The sequence below is a fragment of the Phyllostomus discolor genome, chromosome 3 (assembly GCF_004126475.2).
Source record: "Phyllostomus discolor isolate MPI-MPIP mPhyDis1 chromosome 3, mPhyDis1.pri.v3, whole genome shotgun sequence".
NCBI classification, from domain to species: Eukaryota; Metazoa; Chordata; class Mammalia; order Chiroptera; family Phyllostomidae; genus Phyllostomus; species Phyllostomus discolor.
This window is the reverse complement of record NC_040905.2, coordinates 176,825,190-176,847,752: the sequence shown is the minus strand read 5'-3', so window position 1 is coordinate 176,847,752 and position 22,563 is coordinate 176,825,190. Positions and strand designations below refer to the sequence as shown.

General features: G+C 43.9%; 1 protein-coding gene across 3 annotated transcripts in view; it reads left to right on the top strand.

Moving 5' to 3' along the window:
* The window catches only part of TLE1 (TLE family member 1, transcriptional corepressor), an 83,222-nt gene that overhangs the window by 48,074 nt on the left and 12,585 nt on the right, over positions 1–22,563 (top strand). For 2 of the 3 annotated variants that reach the window (XM_028507105.2, XM_028507090.2), the window contains exons 9-14: positions 5,719–5,835; positions 8,892–8,945; positions 9,444–9,596; positions 11,015–11,159; positions 12,148–12,338; positions 13,849–13,925. In XM_028507105.2, the coding sequence (XP_028362906.1) occupies positions 5,719–5,835; positions 8,892–8,945; positions 9,444–9,596; positions 11,015–11,159; positions 12,148–12,338; positions 13,849–13,925 (737 nt within the window). The remainder of the gene's footprint in view (positions 1–5,718; positions 5,836–8,891; positions 8,946–9,443; positions 9,597–11,014; positions 11,160–12,147; positions 12,339–13,848; positions 13,926–22,563) is intronic. The other variant, XM_036021773.1, reaches the window with a different exon arrangement.

The following is a 22,563-nucleotide window of genomic DNA, read 5'->3' as shown; positions in this document are numbered from 1 at the left end:
TGGTTCTTTCTGTAGTTTGCATTTTAACTATGAAAAATAGATGTATACCCTTCAGCGGACCGCTTCACCACCAGGGCTTGTGAGATGTGATGTGGTTGCCAAGTGGACACATTTCCACACCTCTCCACTTCCTTCCACTTTTTTGCCATTGACAAAGTGGGGGAATCTTGTTAGTTTTATAGGTAAATACATTTGTCGAAATGTCAGGCAGAATACGTGTATGACCAATTGGACTGCAACAAAAAGTACAGCATGGGGTGATGACTTAATTGGTACCAGGTGTTGGTTGAGAAGGCACACAGATGTGACGGGGTGCGTCGTCACCTAATTGTTTTAATGTTCGCCGAGAAGTTAATTGTCAGTGTAGAGTGTGCTGGCAAATTAGGTTCCCACTGCCTCAGTGTAACCGAGGATAAATGAGGTGTCATGAGTTTCCAATCTGTACCTCTGACACAAACACTTTTCCTGCAGGGAGGAGAAAGTTCCCTAGGGGAATCAGCATGGCAGCTAAAGAAATCTATTTGAATAATGTACATTATTTTCACGTTAGGGAAACCTGTCTAGCTTTGCTGTATCCATGGTGGTTTTTCCTTTCAGATTTGTGGCTGGTGGCTCCAAGGCTGAGATTTGGTAGGTAGGAGGGTTGCTTTGAGGTTTCAGAGTAGATGAGGGGTATATGAAGGCTTTGTAACAAGTGTTTTGATAGTACTGACAATGTAATGTTTCATTAAACTTCATTTCTTTCATATTTTCTGGAGTCTACCTTCCAAAATATCTCAGCATACATGAACAACTATTACTGTTAAATTGCTAAAAGAAAAGTAAAAATATTAAAATAAGTCTCTAAAGACTGGTTTTATGCATATTGAAGCAGCTGGGTCCTACCTTAGTCTTGAGTGGGTAATGAGAGCATGAAATAAAAACAGTATCCTGAGTGGTCTGAATAAAGGCACCAAACACTAAGTCCAAATCTTGACATTTCTTTTGTTTGACTGAAAGCTCTCTGAGGTTTAACAGACTCTTCTGCTTACACGGTAAGCTCTTTCATGAAGGTATGGTGTAATAATGCTTGCTTTTAGTTTATTTTAAGAGACTATATTGTCTACTTCTACCCACTAGGTTTGGACTCTCTACCAACTGTCTGGTTAATGTGATTCCATTGAACTGTAGCAGAGAATGTTGCTGGTGTGTGTTTTTACAAAACACGTTCAACCAATTGGGAAAATGTGCTCTGGATTTAACTACTCGAGGAGTGCACACTGGTTGTAATGTTGGAAGATCTGCTGCTACTTTTTCTTTTCTCTCTGAGTAGGTGCTTTGCTCTCATTAGTGATCTGCACCATCGTATCACTTGTAGTGCAAAACGTGACCCTCAGGAAGCACGTATTAGTCGTAGTGAACAATTTTCCTGTTCCCAGTGAAGAGGCCCACTGAGATTTTATGTTCTCACAGGTTATTCTGAAGAGGGAGAGGTCATCGCTTCTTGTGGAGCATGTTTTCTCTGTCCAAGCATCTCACGTATTCATTTCATGTATGGTTTCAGCATAAAACAGAGAAAGTTGTGCCAGTTGGGCAAGTAGGTCTTCTGAACTCTATTTATGTCTCTGCTACTGAGTATTCCAGGGTGTTCATTTTTCCTGAGCGATGGGTTGGATATGTATCTCCCTTTATCCTTCTCCTTGGCTGTATACCCACGCATGCAACACATAAGGCACAGAAAATCATCATGGTTTTAGAATTTTTGTTTTGAAATCATAATGTGTTTCCTGATCTTGATTTGCTCAGATTTAAATATCCCCCCTGGGCTGCATAAAACTCCAATTTTGAGTTCTTATAGAAGATCTAAGGTAAATAAGATGCTTTTGTTTTGTTCTTAACGGAATTTTAAAACAAAGGAAAACATATATATAGTCTGGAAATCCCAGCCCTGAGGACATTTTTTTGTAGAAGTCTGCCTGATCATTATAGTGTTTGAAAAATTCTGGCAGATATTTAAATTTTACCAGCTGCAAGGTGAACTAAAACATTGAGCTTCTTGGCCGGAATTAGAGTATGTCAGTCAAATGTGGTAACACTAGTTCTCATGCTGATCAAAAAAACTGATTCATGATTAAATATTTATTTGGCAAATAACTCTTGGAAAAAGGAATTGTACTTGATGAGTGCTGTTTGGGAGATTAAAATCTTTCAAAATATGGACTCTAGGAAGAGACTCGAGGAAAGAGAGGTCTGTGGTGGTAAATGGGTCTGTGGGATTACTATCAGCCGTGGTCACCACCACGTGAAACTGGCCCAGTGGGTCCCTGGACTGTTTTGTTCTCTGCTGAGTTGTGTGTGTGTGTGTGTAAATCTTGGGTTATAAATGGTAGGGCTCATGAAAGCAAATGTAGAAATTTGGGTCATTTTCAGGGTTATTTTAAAGTAGGCTGTGAAATGTTCATTTTTTATTTTATGTTCACATTTTTGATATTGTGGACAAATGACTGAGTGAATCGGGGTGTGTGTTGTGTGTTTAGAAGAGGGGAACAGAGAAGGCATACAGTATATATCACACATTATTAGAATAATAATAATTATTATTCTGCCCATTAGAATGTTAATTAAGCTTCATAGGCTAAATAGCTAGTGTGACTTGTAAGTGGTAAGTATTTGGGGCCAAGTATTTGGGTACAAGTATTCAAGTGCAGAAATTGAGCTTAGAAATCACTCTTATGGGGATAATCGTCCTTTGACTTAATGGGAAGAGCGTGTTGACTTTGGGCAGATCTGTGTTTACAATGCACGACTTTTTAAATAATGACAAAGTGAAGCAGCCTCAGTTTTTATTCTGTTGCCACAGCCTCTTCTTAAATGTTGATTAACTGTTAGTGTGAAATGTGATTTTACCTTTTTATCCTAGTCCAAATCTAACAAATCCAGATAGAGCCCTGAATTTGGAAGGGTCCAGAGGATAGTCAGTACCCAGGTATAATCCCTTCATACTTAAAGTATGTATGAAATAGCTCAGAATGACCATCAAAACAACTGCACTCCACCTCTGAGCCATTAGATGGTGCATGGGGAAAAACACAGCATGAGAGAAACAGATTTACCGTAATGTGAGACATCTAGTAAGTAATACCCATGAAATCACTTTTGGTTGTGTTCCTGGGGAGCAAATGTAGGAACCATGAAGCTTGGGGTCACTTAGGCAGTAGTTAACCAAAAGGTGGTTGTTGCTGTCGTGAAGTTCATTAGACTGGAACTATTCGCTTAAATCAAGAACAACAATGAAGGCAGCGTCATTGTTGGGAGGATGTCAGGGGCAATTACACACAGAAAACTGGGTTCATGGGGACAAGGGCAAAAGAAAATGGTCCGTTTTTGGTGGGGCTGCAGCGTGAGCCAGGAACCCCCTGGCTCCTAACTGTGGCTCTCCAGCCTTTCCAGCCCATACTCTTCACTGCCTTGTTTTGAATCAGTTTTACAGCACCAAGGGTACAATGAGACGTTTTGTTTCGTAACTTGTCTAAATCTGCCATTTGAGTGGGGCCAATTTTCATACAAGCAGGGGTGCTAATTGCTAGCCCTGTCCAAATTGAGAGGAACTTTTCAGAGCTTTCTCAAAAATGCATTCAGGTTGTAAGCATCATTGAAGCTGCTCAAGCAGGAATTAACAGTAGTAACTTCTAAAACATAGACGGGAAGGCCTCAAAACTTGACATGCTTCCAGTATAGGTCTAGATATAGGAATGCTATTATTTTTTTCTAACAAAAATTCTATTGTTCGTACCAGGAGTGTCATTTACTTTTATGTTCATAATACCATTTAATCATGATGTCACTTGACATCATGAAAAAAATAAGATGATTAAAAGCTGTCTTTGGATGGCTTAGTGGTTTGGTTGCCCTGTGCTAGGTACAGCAGAAGGGTAACAAAGGTGACACTCTGATGAGAGACTTTGAAGTTGCCAGTGGACACCAACTCTAGGCTTCTGGGTACGTGGGCAGACATACAATTGATATAGCCCAGTCCTTAAATGTATCTGCTCAAAGTCTGGAAGAGGAGACTTTGGGGTTGATACAGTCTATAACACAAGTGTATTTGTACACTTTTTATACTTAAGCACAAGCTGTTACTCCCCTCCTTGGCTCAGCTTTTCTGAGTGCATGTTAGCACTTTGCAAAACTTTTATTATGCCTCTGCATCTTGTCAGGGGGTGGGGGTCTGCCTTGGAAGGGTTTGTTTTTAGCATTTGCCAAGTAATTAGTTCTGGGATCCAGCTAGCTCACCTTTCAGCCCCCCATCCTGTGCTAAAGACATTACTCTGAGCTTCTTTATATTGAATTGCATAGGTCCTTCCCCCTGTTTTTCAGTAAGCCTCCTGGCATTTGTGTAGCTTGAGCAGTCATAAATGAAAAGCTCAGCTCATGTCAGAGTCATTCTCTGAAGTGGCAAAGAGGCTTCAGATTGCCTTCTGGTTCTCCAGGATGTGGTTGAGCTGTGTATGCCCCTGTGGTGAGGTCCACAGTTGTCACTGGAGAGTTTTGAGAGCCAGCCACCTGGCTGTTTACTGCAGGCTAGTTAGGAATGAATACTCATGGTTGTTAAAAATGTGAGCAAAAGATTTGCTTCTGGTACATACAGTGGTGTTAGAGGTGGTCTAATGTAAGGGTTTTCCTCAGACCCTTCTCTCTTAAATTTTGCTGGAGAAAGGTAACAATGGTCTGTTGGCCCGGGGCATCCCCTTCTTAGTTCTCCAACATCTTTCAGAAATGGGTTATCTGTGCTTTGTGAAAGGTTTTTGCACAGCTCGCTCAGCATTCAAGGCAGTAACACATCACTGAACAAATTGCCCCCTTGCATATGCTAATCCGGCACTTAAAATAACTCATTGTAACAAGTTCTGATGCTTTAGCTCCAGAGGAGATGGGAATTGACAGACTGTCAGATCATGCCATGTGACCCCCAAATAACTAAATACCTCTTTTCTTTGGGTCAACAGTTCATACTCAAGCACATGCGAATGAAAGTATCCTGTGTGGTTTGTGGAAAAGATTAGTCCTTGTTTCTGCTTTTATGTGTGGGAACTGGCCTGGCTGTTGATTCACTGGCTGAAATTCCCTCTTTGGGTCTTAAATTTCTGTGCTTTTGGCGAGGAACATCAACTCTTACTTTCAACAATAAATTAAAAGAATTCAAAGGAGTTTCTTCATTGTAGCTGTGGAAAGTGTTGATTTGTCTTTTAGGAAACCATGCTATTAATTCCACCCATTTTCTTTGCTTTTTTCCTTTTCTTTGCTTTTTTCTTTTTTCTTTTTTCTTTTTTTTTTTTTTTAAGAAATACACACTGACTCTTGCCGTCACAGAGTAGGTCTGATAGAATAACCTCAGATTTTACTCATAGACCATTCATGTTCCTGACCAGGAACTTGTGGTGGAAAAGAATAAAAACACATCCTCGAATAAGCAGCCAGCTCCCATTTCTCTAACAGTTAACAGTACATTTTAAGTGAGTAGGGCCTGAAGAATGGTTTGATTGCATAGCCAGGGTCTCTCTTCTGAGTGTTTAAAGTTCTGTAAGTGTTTGCCAGCCAAGTCTTCAGATGAGATGAATTAAATGGAATGAAAGGCTGTGTAGGTATCACCTTTCTAAAACAGCTATCACATTCAGGTTGGGTTTTCACGTGTACAAAGAGACCTGGGAAGAAATCTTTGATTAATTTTTTGTCTTGCAGAGTAATTCCCTCTTGGTCCCAGACAGTCTAAGAGGTACAGATAAACGCAGAAATGGGCCTGAATTTTCCAATGACATCAAAAAAAGAAAGGTGGATGATAAGGACTCCAGCCACTATGTAAGTGAATAAAGGACTTGAAATAATCTGTTGCTTACTTATTTTCTAAGTGAGTATACAAGCATACTGTATGATCTTAGGGATAATCCACATCCCTTAAAATAATACTATGAAGAGGATATATCCTTACATTACAGGATTTTATTTTCCTCTAACGCTGTAAATTACACTTCTGCCAGGCTCAATATTAAATTTTAGTCTTTCTGCCTTAGTTACTCAAGCTGGGATAGAAGGCAGGGATAGAAGAAGGCTTCACTGGCATGCGGTCTGTGCAGTTGCACAGGGCCCTGGTTGTAAGAGGACCCTGACTCTCCCTCGGTTTTAATGCTGTGCTCTAGCCATCTTCAAACTCTCATTTTTTTGAACAGGGGCCCGCATTATCGTTTCGTCTTGGGCTTTGCAAATTGGGCAATCTGTGCTGCTAACATGATCAGGGGAAGATTTGTGGTGTCACAAAACACCTTTCTGGATGCCATGCTGATAGTATATTCAAGTTTGCATTAGGTCTTGAGGCAGAGTTCGTTCTGTTCTACAGCAAGCAGTTAAGTGGAAAAAATGAAAGAAACACTGGACTGGAGCACACCAAGCCAAATGGCCGTTGGCTCTGTTCTTGACGTCATGAAGATTGCAGCCGACGGATAACTTGGAGTTTCCTTGTGTGTCCCTCAGTGTCTATTTCAGGACGAACACGCTCTCAGGAAGAGTATGAGAGTAGAAAGCTGAATTAGGCCACGCTCCTGGAGGAAGAAGGGTCTGCCTCTGACTGGCTGGTGTGCAGGCTGTGCAGAGGTTTCCACACCAGGCCTCTCTGCCTCTTGCTGACTGGCTCAAGCCTGTTGCTAACAATAGGTAACATTTCTTAAGCAACAGCTAAAGTTAGTATCAGCTACTGGGTGCTTTTATTGTACATAGATTGTTTCATTTAACTATTAAAACAACCCTGTAAGTTTGGTACTGTCACCTTCATTTTATAAAGAAACTGAAACACAGAGCTTGTAAGTGTGATTTGCCTAAGGTCAGAGTTAGTGGCTGAGCCTGGAACGCTCTGACTCAAGCATCCATCTCTTAATCATTATGCTAGGATTCCCAAACCAAGGGCTCAGGATGGATATTTTGTCAGAGGCCCTATAATAATATCCTAAGAACCTAGAGTTTTGGTCCTAATCAGCCCAAGCTGTTTAGCACTTGTTTGTCCCTTATCTTTTCCCCAGAGCCAGCAGCCTGTGCAGGTACTTCATTGTGTACAGCATTAACTGTTAATAAACTGGTGATATGGTCCATTATATGCAGAAATTTGGATACAGTTCCAAGTTGTTCCACTCATGTATGTAAGTTATTAATAGCGAGTGAGCTACAATCCGTATCTCTGCATGACTGTTTGTGACGTGTGTAGGTCTAGTTGTGGTTGAGGTGCTTGAGAGTGATGTATTCAGGTGATGTTGAAGAATCTGGGGCAGAGGCCTCAAACCTGTAACAGGCACATACTGCGCTGTGAAAGTTTATGTTTGCGGAGGTGTTCGATACAAAGCTAAGATTTAAATTACAGAATACTTAAGGACTCACTTCAGAGGTCTGTTGTAATAAGTTAATTGTTTGTGCCCTTTTGCCAGTTTGGTTTATATACTACATTAACCATTTCTATAAAATATTTTTTCTAAAAGGGAAACACTTTTAGCTTATATTTTTACTATGCCATCCTTGGGTTCTGCACACCTAAAAACATTTATGTGTTTCCATGGGCTTTGTTGAGCGAAAGAAAATTTTTTTTAGTATTAACTTTTCTTTTGTTACATGAAAATATTTCTTTTAGTGGACTATTTTGAATTACCTAGGCTTCCTCATTGGTTGTCATTTATGTTGTTGCTTGTGAATTGCCTAGTGCCTTTATAACAATGTCTCAAGGAAGACATTATTGAAGAAAGTATGTTAGGTCTCTCACATGTAATGCTGTAGGTACGGTGAGAAAAAAACATTTAAGACATAACTTTTAAGTTGAGGTTAACTTTTCTAGCCTGGATTTATATCCCACAGAAGGTCAATGTGGGTAATATTTGCACTGTACTAACAGTTCTCTAATATTTGTATATTCTTAATTGATAATTGACATCAGTAAAGGACTGTTTAGATCATAAACTATGAGTCTACTTCTTTTTAAGAATTAGGACCCGTTGTGATAGCCTACTTTTTCCAAATGCTCAGTTGTATTACTCTGCACTAAAGGACTTCAGCCCTTTTGGCTAAGGAAGTAAGTAGCCTTTTTCAGCCTGCCTCAAACTTGTAGGAGTGATCCCAACATCAAACTGGACAGTTTCTCTGAAGCTTTTTCAAACTCAATTCAACCTTGGAGTTTCCTCTGATGACCAAAATGTATGGCTTTATTAAGAGACAGTGAAAGCCCTACTGCAGGATGCCGGTGTCCTGTGATTACTGCCATCCTGTCTTCCTTCCAGCTCTCCAAAAATATTCCCAGCTGACTGCTAAAGAGATTTAATCTTAACATGAGGTCAGATCTTGGTATGTTGTTCAAGCCAGTAACTACCTTTGTTTTTTATTAGCCTTTTGCTTGCTTGATCTTATTTTTTGCAATAATTAGTGAACCCGCGGGAGTATGGTTTGTTTGTCTTTATAACTATGAATTGTCTGAACATTAGATTTGTTGGCCATCTTCGAGGTAAAAAGCAGTGACATGAAATTGTGTTTTTAATTTGACATCCAATGGGGAAAGACCTCTGATACAATGTGGATTTCAGATTATAAGGGACATTCAGCTTGCAAACATTTATTTATTGAGCCCTTCGGATGTGCCCAGCCTCATGCTCCGGCTATGATTGTATAAGTGGTGTGCTGTGGAAACAGAATTACTGCCTGGGGCTTTGTGTATCCTCAGGTCAGATAAGACGGGGAGAAGAAGATTCATTATGAGGGCTGGCAATCTGGGAGGGAGCTCTTAGGCATATCCCAGGCGGTGTTTTAGTCTGCCCGATGCCAAGAACTATAGAAATTTAACTGCGTCTCAAACCTTAAATAAATGGCATTAAAACTTTTTGTTTTTCCAGGACAGTGATGGTGACAAAAGTGATGACAATTTAGTTGTGGATGTGTCTAATGAGGTAACTGTTCTCTTTGTCAAACTTGATATTCAGAGTGACCTGTGAGGAAGGGTGGAGCCCGCGTTTGGTTTCTCGCACCCTTGTACATTAAGAACTTAATGGTGGTTGTTCATGGATAGAGCGGTAACGCTCTAGCTGACCCGAACTTCTGTTTCCTTAAAAACGTAAAGTCGGTTTCCCTAATCATTTTGGATTCCTAAGATGGGTGTCTGGTGCTCATTTTCTTCCCATGCCCTCTAGGCCAAGTATTTGAGCGTGAGGGGGGATATGATTGTTTCTAGAGGTTTTTTTTTCCCCCCTTTATGGTGTCTAATTGGGTGTACTTGCATACACCATCCTTTTAATTAAAACTGTTAATGCGCATACCCTCGGGTCTCCTAAATCTGAAGGACTATCAGCATTTCCTTTACTTTAGAGAATTAGTGTGGAGATAAGTGGGTAAGGGAAAGAACTGTCCGTGGTAAGCAAATCATGGAAACTTTGCTTGTGCTTGTTGAGGACCCTTCTTCTCCGAGAGCAAGCCCCGCCCACTCACCCAGGGAAAATGGGATCGACAAAAACCGCCTGCTGAAGAAAGATGCTTCCAGCAGCCCAGCGTCCACGGCCTCTTCGGGAAGTTCCACTTCTCTGAAATCCAAAGAAATGAGCTTGGTAGGTAATAAGAACTCTTACTTGCCTATACTTACCTACTTAGCAGTTCAGTTGTTTGTTTTTTTAATTTTTAATTTTTTTTCGTGGACCAGAGGACCCTGATGTATTTGAAATGTGGGTTTTTTGCTGATTGAGAGTTCTGTTTCTGAGCGTCAAAAGTGACACTCATTCTTCTGCTCTTTGTTCCTAGACAGTGTTACTTTTCCCTCTCAGTTGTCTCTCTTGGGCCATGACAAGGGAGAGAGAAGCAATGTCCATTGCCTTCTTATTTAGGGAATATTTTCCTAGCATGGGCTCTCTGAAACTTCCCAGTTAACATATAGCTCAAACCGCATATGTCCTGAGAAGTCCTTGTTTTCTTAAGGTGTCCATTTTTACCTGGTTTGAGACTTGAGTCATCCTGTCGGAGCATGTTGTGATTGGCTGGCTGGTCAGTTTGGTGATGTACACGAGGCGGCCCTGGGGGAAGCCTGGAGCTGGTGGCAGGGGCCGTGGCAGAGCCTGTCATGCTCACAGTCATTTAGCAAACACTGTGGAGTGTGTCATCTCTTAACTCACAATAACTGAGCCATAACAACAACTGTGCAGTTAATCCTTACACAGTGTCTGTCTTCATGCCATTTCACTGATGGGGAAGAAAGCCTGAGGAACTTGCCAGTTTATACAGCCCATCAGATCCAAAGCCAAACAGAGCTGGGGTCTCTATCTAGCCCACGTTCTTTGCTGCTGCGCCACAGCTCTTCTCAGACTGACTTAAAGGACAGGAGAGGTTGAGAGGCAAAAGAAGACGCTCTGTAGCCGTGTTATTGTCTTGACTCATGCACTAATGGTTCACACTGGTTTTGTAGGCAAGTTAAGCAATGATGCTTAATTCCAAAGGACTGTCCGTCCATTTTAGGCATACTTCTCAAACACTATGATGGGATTAGTGTAGGGCTTTTGCCTTTGGGATTGTTTTGTGTCTCACAAAATCAGCAACCCCGCTGTCTCCTACCATTACTCTCGCTCCCACTGCCGCTGAAGGCAAGATTAGAAACGGGGTCATCCCTCTGACATTCCTGGTGACCGGGCATTTGTTTCTTAGTGACCAGTAGCTTTCCTCTGGCTGGTCACCTTTCTGACTTGGCTCAGATCCAAAGTCTACCAGCCTGATTGAAAAATACTTTTTAAAATAAAATCTGCGGAGGAAGAAGTGTGATTGTGTTCTGTGTCTCTAGCTAGAGTTTTGCTTCTGGCAGGAAGAGGAAAGGTCAGCATTTCTCGCTCACAAGTTAATGCTGTCAACATTGTGTGGATTTATGAAAATTGGCTGAGGGAGTAGCTAGAAGGTGCCCAGTGTCCCAGCTGCTGTTGTGATAAATTGTGTAATATGGCTTGGATTAAAAATAATACTCATTTAATTTGTTTAATGATACCAGCATGAAAAAGCCAGCACGCCTGTTCTGAAATCCAGCACACCGACGCCTCGGAGCGACATGCCAACGCCGGGCACCAGCGCCACTCCAGGACTCCGTCCAGGCCTCGGCAAGCCTCCAGCCATGGACCCCCTCGTCAACCAAGCGGGTAGAGCATCGCCTCTGGTTGTGCTTTGTTTTGTTTTTCTTTCCCCAGCTTGATTCGTCATCTGCTCGTGTTGTGACGCAATTTCCCCTTGAACGTGGAATGCAGTTACTGCCTCCCTCCTCCTTCCTATCTCTGAAGAGCCATGATAAGAAACAGATGTTCATCCTTGGGTTTCAGCAGCTGTACCCTGTTCGATCTCCAACTGTTTACATTGGCTTTTCTTTTATTTCCAAATAATCCAAATCCTAGGGACTTCAATAACATTTCTGATAATTATTCTGAATGTAAGCTCCTTCCCAAACTGTCATTGTGTGTTTTGAGTTTGCTAATATTGACTGAAACGGCCTGTCTGGCCGGCTCCAGTGTGCATCTTGCTTACTTTTGTTGGCTGGTTTTCTGCCAGTCCATCAGAAATCAAGGACTGATCTTTCAGTAGGAATTGGGGGAGTTTCACTGGAACCCCAGCCTGTGAATAAACTCATAACTTTGAACTTGATCTTCCTCACTGGGAAAGGAAAAAAGTAACACCCAGGGCCCAAAGAAAAAGAGGCACCAGAATATTCCTTCTAAACCCATGCTTTGATTTACCTAAATCCAGGATCGGGTCTTCATTTGGAATTGGTCCCAGGGAATGAAAGGATCGGACAGAAATCTTGAATTTTATCAAGAACACCTTTTGAAATTAAGTCAGATAAGTAGGTAGTATCTGTGCCTTAGTTTGCCTTGTGCAGATTGGGTGCAGTAATGCTGCTTAATTCCTCCTGATTTCCCAGTGCTACCAAGGAGGAAGTGCTTGCTGCTACCATGTGGGCAGTGCTTCCCCTGGGGTCTGTTCTTTCCGGAGATGAATTCAGCTCTGGGGAAAAGGGGTGCTGTATAGAACTGGAGGTGATTAACTACCCCTACAGCATCCCCTCCTTTTCCTTTCCCCTAATGAATGGCACTAAAAGTGATCCTGCACTCACGTGCGGCTTGTGCTTCTTTGCAGCGGCCGGCCTGAGGACGCCCCTGGCAGTGCCTGGCCCGTACCCCGCCCCGTTCGGGATGGTCCCCCATGCTGGCATGAACGGCGAGCTGACCAGCCCCGGTGCCGCCTACGCCAGCCTCCACAACATGTCCCCGCAGATGAGTGCGGCTGCTGCTGCTGCGGCCGTGGTGGCCTACGGGCGCTCCCCCATGGTAGGTGACCACGGAGCATGGGGGGGCGGGGGAGCATGGGGTGGCAGCCCCCACGCCTCGGAAACAAAGACCCAGTGTCCTTTCCTGCCACCTTCGTCTTGTTCGCCTTCATCCACATGCCGCTTCATTCAGTTACAGCCAAATGTGTTTTGCTTTACTGTTTTTGTGGATGAAGAAAGGCAGTGTTTAGGAGCCGTGTTAGCGGTTCAGGGGACATCTGGTTTTTTCCCACCAAAGTAGACTCTTTTTTTGGGGGGGAGACGATGAAATGGCTCAAGTAGCTTACAGAAGCCTTTTCATTCGTTTTCTTGAAGGGTTTTTTTCTCCCTCTTTAATTCTTAGGGGAAAATATTTGAGAAGCCATAACTTTCTCTTTCCATGCCTATATTATCCTTTAAACCCAATAGCATGGCTTAGTTCTAAGACGTGATCTCAGTGCAGCAGGCAGAAACAGGAAGAAAGGAATGAAAATAAGGAAGAGGGGTTACATTATAACCCATAGCAAATAAAAGTCTGTAAATATTTTCTCTTGGTTGTTTGAAATATATCATGTGCATTTCTCTTCTCTCTCTTCAAATAACTTGGAGTGAGAGTCATGTTCATTGGTTCTTCCGTTCTGTTGCACTAGCAGGAAATGCTGTGCATGGGAGGGCAGGATAGTTCAAAGCAAAGTGGGCAGCTGAGGGACTAGGTATTGTCATTAAGGTGCACAGCATCATGTATGAATCCTTAAGGATTAACTTAGACCAGTGGTGTGAAATGGGGGCGGGGGGGATTCTTGCCTCCTAGGGACATTTGGTTATGCCTGGAGACTGGCACTAGAGGCAGGAGTCTAGGGATGCTGCTAAACATCCTGCCGTCTCCAGGATAGCTCCCAGCAAAAAACCATCAGGCCCAAAACATCGATAATGTCGAGGTTGAAAAATACTGACTGATACAACATACTGCTCGGTGTATTTGCTTGGGCAGGGCAGACCGTCCTGAGTCCACAGGAAGTACAGCCAAACCTCAGTTCCCCAGCGCCTCCTCCCATCTCAAGCAGTTAAGTTCTTGACCAAGTTGTTCATGATAAAAATGTCTTGGTTGTTGCATAAAACTTTGGTTGTCAAATAAAACGTCGGTTCTCAGCTGACAACCCTTTCCTGCTGATATCTGTGTGATCAGTCACGTGTTTCTCAGGCGATAAAGAAGATTTGGTTTTTGAACACACGCTTCTTGAGCACTTTTCCAGAATGAACTCAGTTCGAGAACTGAGACTCTATTGGCCATGGGAGTCTGGTGCCCAGTACCTTCCATTCCACCTCAGCAGAAAGAAGTATGTCTTGTAGTAGTTAGAGGTGATTGTATCACTTCTTCTGTTACAGTGTTTCCTTTGGAAAATGTCAGCACATGTTACTGATCCTGTTTATGTTGCTTTGGAGATCTATGAAGTTTCCAGTGAGAAGTGTTTAGAGATGTTCACAAGGTGCCTACCCCCGTATAAATTCAGTCTGCCTTATTTTGTTTCTAGGTTGGATTTGATCCTCCCCCTCACATGCGAGTACCTACAATCCCTCCCAACCTGGCAGGAATCCCTGGGGGAAAACCGTAAGTACCTCCAATGTTTTATTTTCAAGGCGGTTACTTAGTCATGGTTATTAGCAGACTAGAATTCCAAGGGGAGCACAGGCCTGGGTGTTTCCAAGGAGATTTCTAGTGTCTTTTCCTGAGGAGTGTTAACACTTTCTATAAATAGGCACCTTGTAGGTGTCATGCCTCTGTCTTCTCACTGTGGGTGAGCTCATGCATTTAGTTATTTCTGGAGAGAAACCGTTGGAGACAGTGAGGAGGGATGCATGAACCAGAGGCGGCTGGCCCTCCTCCCTTGACTCGTCTACAGAAAATTTCTCTGCTGGGCTGTGGGGTTAAAGGGCAGCTACAGGGGATTTCCAGCAGGGCTGTGTCATGGGCAGAAGCCATCAGGAACTCTCGAAATCTCAGGAATTTGAAATGTGTTGTCTCTTTACCCAGCTCAGTGCTACCTTTTCCTTATTTTGGTGGAGATGACAGTTGTGTCAGGGGTAGTTTGATCCCCAAGTAAAGATTTGTTGAGTGCCTTATTCTGAGAGGCGCAGAATTACAAAGAGCAGCATGGCTGTGTGGGGAAAGAGCAAGAAAGAGAGGTTAAGGGCAAGGAACATTCAGAATTTGAAAAACCCTGTTGATTATTCTTCCAGAGTCACTTGAAATCACTTGCTTTCCATAATGTTAGTAGTTTGAAATGTGATTTCAAAGAATTCCCAAAGTTTTCAATTTTTGTACAAAGCAAAATTGAAATATACCTTACTTCTCAGCAAGTACTTTGGATTGGAGTACTTCCCCTGGGATAGGAGAGGGCAGAAAGCCCGCTCCAGCTTTGTTGCTTTTTCTAAATAGAGGTGCGTGTCGTAGGCCTTCAGTTTGTTTTTGTTGTACCCTTTACCTTTGTCTGTTTGCAAGGGACACATGAAGTCGAAAGCAGACGTTATTATTGCGTTATTTTGAGTGGTCCGTTCAACTACCGGGTCATCCTTGTGTGGTTTTGATTGAAACCTTGTTTCAGCTAAACCAGGAGCATGAGGAAAAATAGAATTCTTTATCCTCATCACTACTTTTAGGCAAACAGATTCCCGTTGTTCCACTTTTCATGCATTATAATATCTGTCTGGTAGTGATTTGACTGATGATAATAGGAGGCTTTTCTCTACACTAAGAACCAGTAGAGGTGTTAAGAACTTAGGCGACATCAAGGCCCAGGGAAGAGCAGGACTGGGGAGTGGGGCACTGTTGCAAATGCTTACTTAGCTGGTAGATTCCTTCCGGTTAAATACCCATGAACTCCTGCGTCGTGTGTTTGCTTGGGTGTGCCACCTTTTGTCCAGTCTGCGACGTCCCAGAACACTTATGGTATTTTCAAATACATGTTTTTGACAGGGTAGCCGTTGTGTATCCTACTGACTGGTGAGTGGGTAAATGATGAGTAATGCTGTGATAAAAGGCAATAGTTAATAGTCATTGATAAATCTTTGGGGAAATAATGAGCAAATAAAGCCAGTTTAACCAACCATTAAGGAAAACCAGTTTCAAGAGTCATTGGTATGGAGGTGTGCCCCACTGCCAGGACCCCACCTTGAACATGGTATGTGAAGGGGGAGGTGGGCGGAGCTTCACTACCACACTGGTCTCAAAGACTGGAGATCCAGTTCTTTATAACAGTATTTGTGCATGGGTGTGTGTGTGTGTGTGTGTGTGCGCGTGCACGCATGCATGCATGCCTGCACAGCATTATATGTGTCAATGGCATGGTTAGACACAAAGTTTAAACCTTCAGTGAATGACACTACTGGTGTCATGCTTATTAGAGCCAAAATATTCATGCGCTTGGCTTGTGAGCACCTTGGATTTTGTTCCCAGCAGTGTAAACAGGATATGAGGTGCCCCAGACTTGGACATTGGGCACAGTGACAAAGCTGTGAGTTTCTCACATGTGAGGGTGCTCTTCTCCTCTTGGTCAAATGGACATTGGCTGTTGGTTTCTGGATCAGAGCAGTCATTGCTGTCTACAACAGTTAAAATATATTTTTTGCTTTGTATTTTCTGTGAGCAAGATGAAGTCAATATCAGAAGGCAAAATCAACTTCCCCATTGTCACCAGGATCAGCGCTCTACAGTCTTCCCTCCTGTGTCAGTCCATTAACTAGTAACTCTGCTTTCCGGTTAGTGGAGTCGCAGTGCCTGAGGAGGCGCTTCTCACCCGCCTGTGGTGACAGACCAGTTTTCTCCCAGTGCGGCAGATTGATACTCTTGTTGCACACATGATGAATGGGGCGGGGGGACAAAGTATTCCAACTCTTTAGTACCCGAGTCATGAACCGACTGTTACATAGAGGCTTCTTAATGAGTTCACAGTAGCAGCGGTCTGCAGACCACACTGTGAACAGCACTGGTTTAAGACACTTAAGAGAAAGGGTCACAGACCAGTATCTTCAGAGTTGGGTGAACAAGGTAGTAAAGGCTTTGGAAGTGTCATTCTTTGAGAAATACCAGTTGAAATATGCGGATGGCTATTCATGGATGTTTAAGCAAGAATTGTGTGTCAGGCTTTGTGCTAGATGCTGGACATGCCTCAGGCAAGAGAATGTTCTGCCTTCCCTGCCTGGGGGTGGAGGAGGTGGCTACTGATACGGTGGAGACATTATAGGAACAATGAATTCTTTAGTTTTGTTTGTGATTAATGATGAGTGCTGTGAAGACAGAGCAGTGGGTTATAGGCCAACATGGAAAGAATGACCGAAATTTGGAAGGGTGGAGCTTCCTTGGAATGAGGCTGACACACTGAAAGCTGAAGCACGTGCGGGAAGGAATAAACCCATGGGGCAAAGGGGACAGCGTGAGATAAGCTCCTTTAGCACTGGGAGCTTGAGGAATCTTGTGCAGATGGATCACCGCCTCTTAAAAGCGGCACAGCCAGAAGAGCTCCGTTGGTGCTGGAGGGACCTTGAAATGCCTCTAGCATAGTGAATGCTCATCGGGGGCTTAGGTCTCCTACAGTAGCCTCGCCGGGTGGCCAGTGCCTCTGACCAAGCATGTCTAGCGACGGGACTCGCTGCTGCCTAGAGCAGTCCATTTCTCCAGCTGTGTGAACACTCTCCCAGGCCTTAAGCTGAGATCTGTCTCCCTGGAACTTTTACCCATCAATCCTGGTTCTTTCCTACCCCCTGAGACCACACAGCACGCCACTCATCCATCATCCTCATGACAGCTCTTGAGATATGTGTGGAGACCACCATCTGCCACGACGAGTCTCTTCTGGCTAAATATGTCCATGCTTCAGCCCTATCTTGTAGGATGCGATTTCAGGTTCCTACACCATCTGCTCACTAAAATCTAGATAGTCACCTGCCTCCTCTCTTCTTCCACCGATTTCACCAAGACTTGCTGCATATGCATGGGGTACCCTTTGGGAGCTCACAGCCTAGTGATGGAGAGACAACATTAATCAAATAATCACAAAAATAGATGCCTAATTATAATTGAGATAAGAGCTATGACAGTGAGGAGCTCTTCTATGAAACCTATAACAGGCTGATCCCATCTGGGGGGAGGATCAAGGAAGAATTCTCAGAAGTGTTTTCCGAGCCGCATTAACCCCATAGGAGCAGGACAGAAACCTTTAGGTTTCTGCATATGGAGGAACCAACATATGCAAAAGGTCCTGTCCCTACACTCTTAGTGTCAAAGTGGACTAGATGACTCATGTTGCCACTATCCTGTACTTGTCTTTGGTGTTAAAGTCATCTAAGATCTCAGTAGGGTTTTTCAGTTAACATGGCCATGTTCCCTCTCCCACACCCGTCTCTCCTAACTTATCTTTGTTAAAAGCATATCCCCCAGTGTCTCCCAAACTTTAGGTTTTGATTCTTCCTTATTTAACTCCTGTTTTTACCCAGTCTTTTTATTTGTTAAAATCCTCACTTATTTTATACCTACTTTTGTCAATAGGATCCTAGATGAGTTTTATCCTTTGTACAGTATTTATCTGATCAGATCTGTTTCTTGTTCAGAAGTCTCCAGAAGTTGCATAGAAGTTCCTGATGTGGCATTCAAGGCCCCTCTGGTAATATTACCACCACAGCCTGCTCTTCCAGCCTCGTGTCTGTGTTTGTGTCCTGTGCTCTGCCTAGATGGGACAGCCACTTACTCCCTGAAGGTTCCTCCTTCTACGCCGAGCAACTTCCCTTCTTACCACCCTTCTCCTCTTCCTTTGGAAGTACTTTCTGTTCGAAGGCCACTTCAGTTGCTGCCTTCCCCACAAAGCCTTTGCTCGTGACTTTCCATACACAATCTCTCCAGTAGCACCTTGTGGCATTTTGTAACCCTTTTGCACACTTTGGCCTTGAGTAAATTTGTGTCGACGTGATATTTCTGTCTGCTTCTTCCCCACTAGACCTGAGGTGTCCGAGGTCCCCTTGTCCCCTTGAGCACAGATAGCCATAAACAAATGTTTGCTGCATTGACTGGGTGGGAAATGAGCCCAGGACCGTGGAAGACCCCCAGATTCATCCTTCCCAAAGGAGATTTGTAAGGGGTAACCCCGACTGTTTCTAGATCTTCGGGGTGAGATTTATCTGATACTGTTCGGTTGGCTCATCTTGAACTCATTTTCAGTTGTAAGGAAACATATTCCTCTGAGCTCCATGTAGATCACTGGTGAAAGAGATTTGGAAGTTTAGTCAGATTGATGTCTCTTAGTTGTGCTTCATGCGCACCCTCCACCCCACAAGACGTTTTTCTAGCTGAGGGGCTGTGCTTTCCTCCCGTGCTCTACCTGCCTCCTGTGGTAGCACCTAGAGGTCAGTAATAACTCAGACTAATAACAGTTTGGCTGAAGATTCCAGCTTAGTTCTAGGCTCCTTCACCCTGTGTTTTAATGCTAGACATGTAATTGAGAACTCTTCTACCCACTTGTTTAGTGTTTAAATAAATCTTTAAAGTACCTTTTGGAGTCGGAGCTGAAGGGAAAAGAAAATGTTAACTACGCTTGGGGTAAAATCACCTCTTAGGAAAACATGTTTTGCGGCAGTGAGGAGCGGCCACCCCCTGGCCTCCAGCCGAGGAGACGCTTCAGTGGCCCACACTCCACCCCGCTCCCTGCCCTTTTTTCCTCTGGAATTGCTTGTGATTCTTCTGTTGACCGTGTCTAGGTTCCACAGCTGGTTTATTTGGTGGATTTGAAAATTAATTCAGCCCCCTCCCCCCTTTATGTAACCTGTTATGGCATTTGGGTGTTTTCGGTCTGTTAAACACTAAAAGTAACATGCCTCTTTTGTGCTTTGCTATCACCATGTGGGTTTATTTTAACTTCTGCTTTTTCTGCCCTTTGATGATCTGGGAATGTGTAGCTAACTTCTTGAGATTATATTGACATCTGAGGACCCTTTTTTTGGATGTCGGATGTGTTTACCTGCTGGGGACAACTGTCTCTCCCTTTACTTCTCTACCTCTTCCCTTCTTCAGAAATGGCTTTTAGGTAATCAACGGTAAGTGTAGTCTGTACACTTCTTGTATAGATAGTGATACTTGCCTATAGTGGTTGGAATCTTGGCTAGAATTTCGAATTGAGCTTTGAAATAGCTGTACTTTAAGCTTCTGTTTATCTCACTTGTCCAGGAATCTCTTGGCTTGTATCTTTGTCCTGCATTGGAGCCTGTTGCTGCCTCAGCACATCAACAGATTTTGAAATGTTTAACTGAAGGAGGAAGAAGGGCCTAGAACTCAGAATCACAAAGGCTGATCTGGGCCAGAGAGCCTCCCAGTTTATCGACTAGGCCGTCTCCTCTCGTTTTCTTTGTGTAGTAGTTTACTGTTTTCCATGTCTCTTTACTTCTTCTGCATTTACTTTTTAAAAAATGAGAAGAGCAGTATAGTCAACTACATAAGGAAACAAAAAGTTTTCTATCTTAATGCTTTGAAGTCCTCAACTTGTAATTTGTTACTACAGCCCTCTGTCCTGTTGGAAGACACCAAACTGGAAAAATCCTGTGAAAGAAGTAAAGGATTTGATTGATGTTACAGTTTAGATGTGCAGACCCTTAAGAAGTGTTAAAGATAAAGCTTGTTATATTGGCAGAGAGGGGGATTTTAGCAGAGTAGGTGAATTAAATTTCTGAGGATCTATTTTCTTTTGCTGAAATCTTAGAATAACATAGCTCTTATCTTCTTATGACCTCTCCTCACACCCTCTCAGCCCCAGCCACCACCCTCACTGTTCTAGTTCCTGAGGCTATGGGTATCCTTCAGAGTCATAACTTACATTATTCTCATCTGCCTTAGGATGAGTCAGATGCCCCAGTCCTCAAAGCCTCCAGTGCCCAGGGCTCTGTACAGAAGGGCACTGATAGGTTGACATGCCTGATGTCTCTTTATGCAGAGTAGGTGTGTTCGTCCTGCGGGGCCCACATTATCCCTCTGGAGGTGAAAATGTCAAAGGTAGTGCTGATATGCACGTTAGGGTAAAGGCTAGAGCTCCACTTTTGTACCTGGCCTGCCCTGGACTTGAATCTTGGCTCTCCCACTTACTAGCAGGGTGGGCCGTCACCCTCTCCTGTACTGCTCGCCCTCCTCTGTTGGCATCCGCCCTGCCTGGTCTCAGGAAGCTGTAACTGTGGCCCCCCCCCCACCCCCAAGACTTAGGCTGAGTGAGAGACCTCTGAACCAGGAGCCACTAGGAGACAAAACTTATTTCCCTGGCATGAATGCTGGCTGCTCTGTGCCAGCCGCCAATGCTTGATCAGTTAGCCAATGACGGGTAAGATTTCCTAAGGGGGGAATCACCTAAGACAGGCATGATCACGTGGAGGCCTCAGGGAGGGACCTTGGGGGGCTGTGGAAATGAAGGGGTGATCGACATCAACCCCTGCCCCCTCAGCTTTGTCAAAACCTGAGTCCTTGTTCTTAGTTGTGAGAAATCCAAGTCTCCTGGCTGCCTTTGTCTCCTCTGCCCGACTCAGGCCTGTGGAAATAACAGGGGTGGTGCAGCCCAGACTAGAGTCGGCAGACCCTCCGGGGGAATCAGGCCTGGGACATAGGATATGCAAGAACCTGTGAGATCTGCTTGCTGGAGGATGCTATTGAATTAGAATATGAAGGCACAGGCAGGAAACGAAACTAGCCTTTTAGGTCCTGTAGTCTTTTTAAGTGATAAAACCCAAAATCTAAGCCCAGAATCCCAGCAGGAGTTCTGTTAGTCCCTTTGAAAACTACCTATTCCTTTTGATCTTCCCTGCCAGACTGTAATCCACAAACTGTATCTGTATTCTTAATAAAAGCATGCTTGGGCAGGAAAACGTAAGCTCTCCACTAGAGAGAGTGGCCGTTTTTGTCCCTATTTCCCCACCGGACTTGGCTGTCCATGTGGATGTTTTTCTCGTGTTGCGAAGAGCATCTGCAGCGATGGATACTGCTGGCTCAGTATCCGTCTCACTCCTCTCTAAGTGAGAAGGGAGAGTGAGCTACCTCCTGGGGCATGATAACCAAAGGTCGAATCTACATTTTACTTGATACCTGTTTTGGAAGTACTTCCCCACATAACTTCATTTACTCCACACCTCAGCAGTCAGGGTCATAGGGTAAGTTTTGTCATGGCACACTGTAAAAGTAGGGAAGTGATGCCCAAATAAGTTCTATTTGATCCCCTCATCTTACTAGTGACTAAGCTGAGCCTCTGTGTCTCCTCACTTGTTGTAGTTCACTGCATTCTTTTCAGTGACCAGCCGCAGGATTGAGCATGCTGTGCGTGACCTGTGGCTGCTCCTGCCTCAGCTTGCTTTGGAAGGCTCCCATGTCCACTGGGTTCTGCTGGCTGAGGTTCCACTCCTTTAGTATAGTTGCTTTCATTGCCTTTTGGTTCAACTCGGCTCTCAGGGAACTGCTTTTCACCCCTTTAGGAAAGTTGATAGCATCTCTTAGTGATACTGAGTGGAACTACTAGACATTCCTATTGAGAAAAGTTGGCTGGCGTAACCCAGGGGGTCAGAGGACTCCCCACGTTCTTGTCATGGCTGACTTTCCTTGCCAGAGCAACCTTTCATGCCTCAATTTATAAGTGATTAGGTAGCAGTAAGCAACTCGCGGTGTTTGGATTCATTTACCGAGTGCCAGCTATATGCTAGCTGGTGAAGTCATCCACCTGTCCCTGAAGAACTCCAGAATGAGAAAGACAGAAATGTAAACACGTGCAGTAAATAGTCCACAGTGTGAGCCCTGCCGTAGTCGAGATTGATAGCAAAAGAATCATCCTGCTGGGCGGTTGTGGCAGGCGAGGAAGGGGGCGGGGTGCACTTCAGAGGTGGCGGTGCTATTCTAGGCAGGAGGGAAGCGTTTGTGCACAATGTGGAGATGTGACAGCCTGTGGTGTTTGAGGGGACTGGCCTGTTCCACGCGGCTGGGAGTTTGGGATACAGGACAGTCGTATGAAATGAGGCTCGATTGTGAAGGACTTGGTCTCTAAAGAGCCTGAAGAGTGGGTGAGGGGATTTGACACGATCAGATTTTTGGTGCCTGTTAACACAGCAAGAAATCGCACGCCAAGCGTGCCAAGTCCACAGGCAGCGGAGCCTTGGCCACAGCCATTACCTCTGGGGTCCGTGGTCCTTCATTACTGTTTACTGGATTCTGCTGCTGCTGTTCCTGTCTATTTACAGCAAAC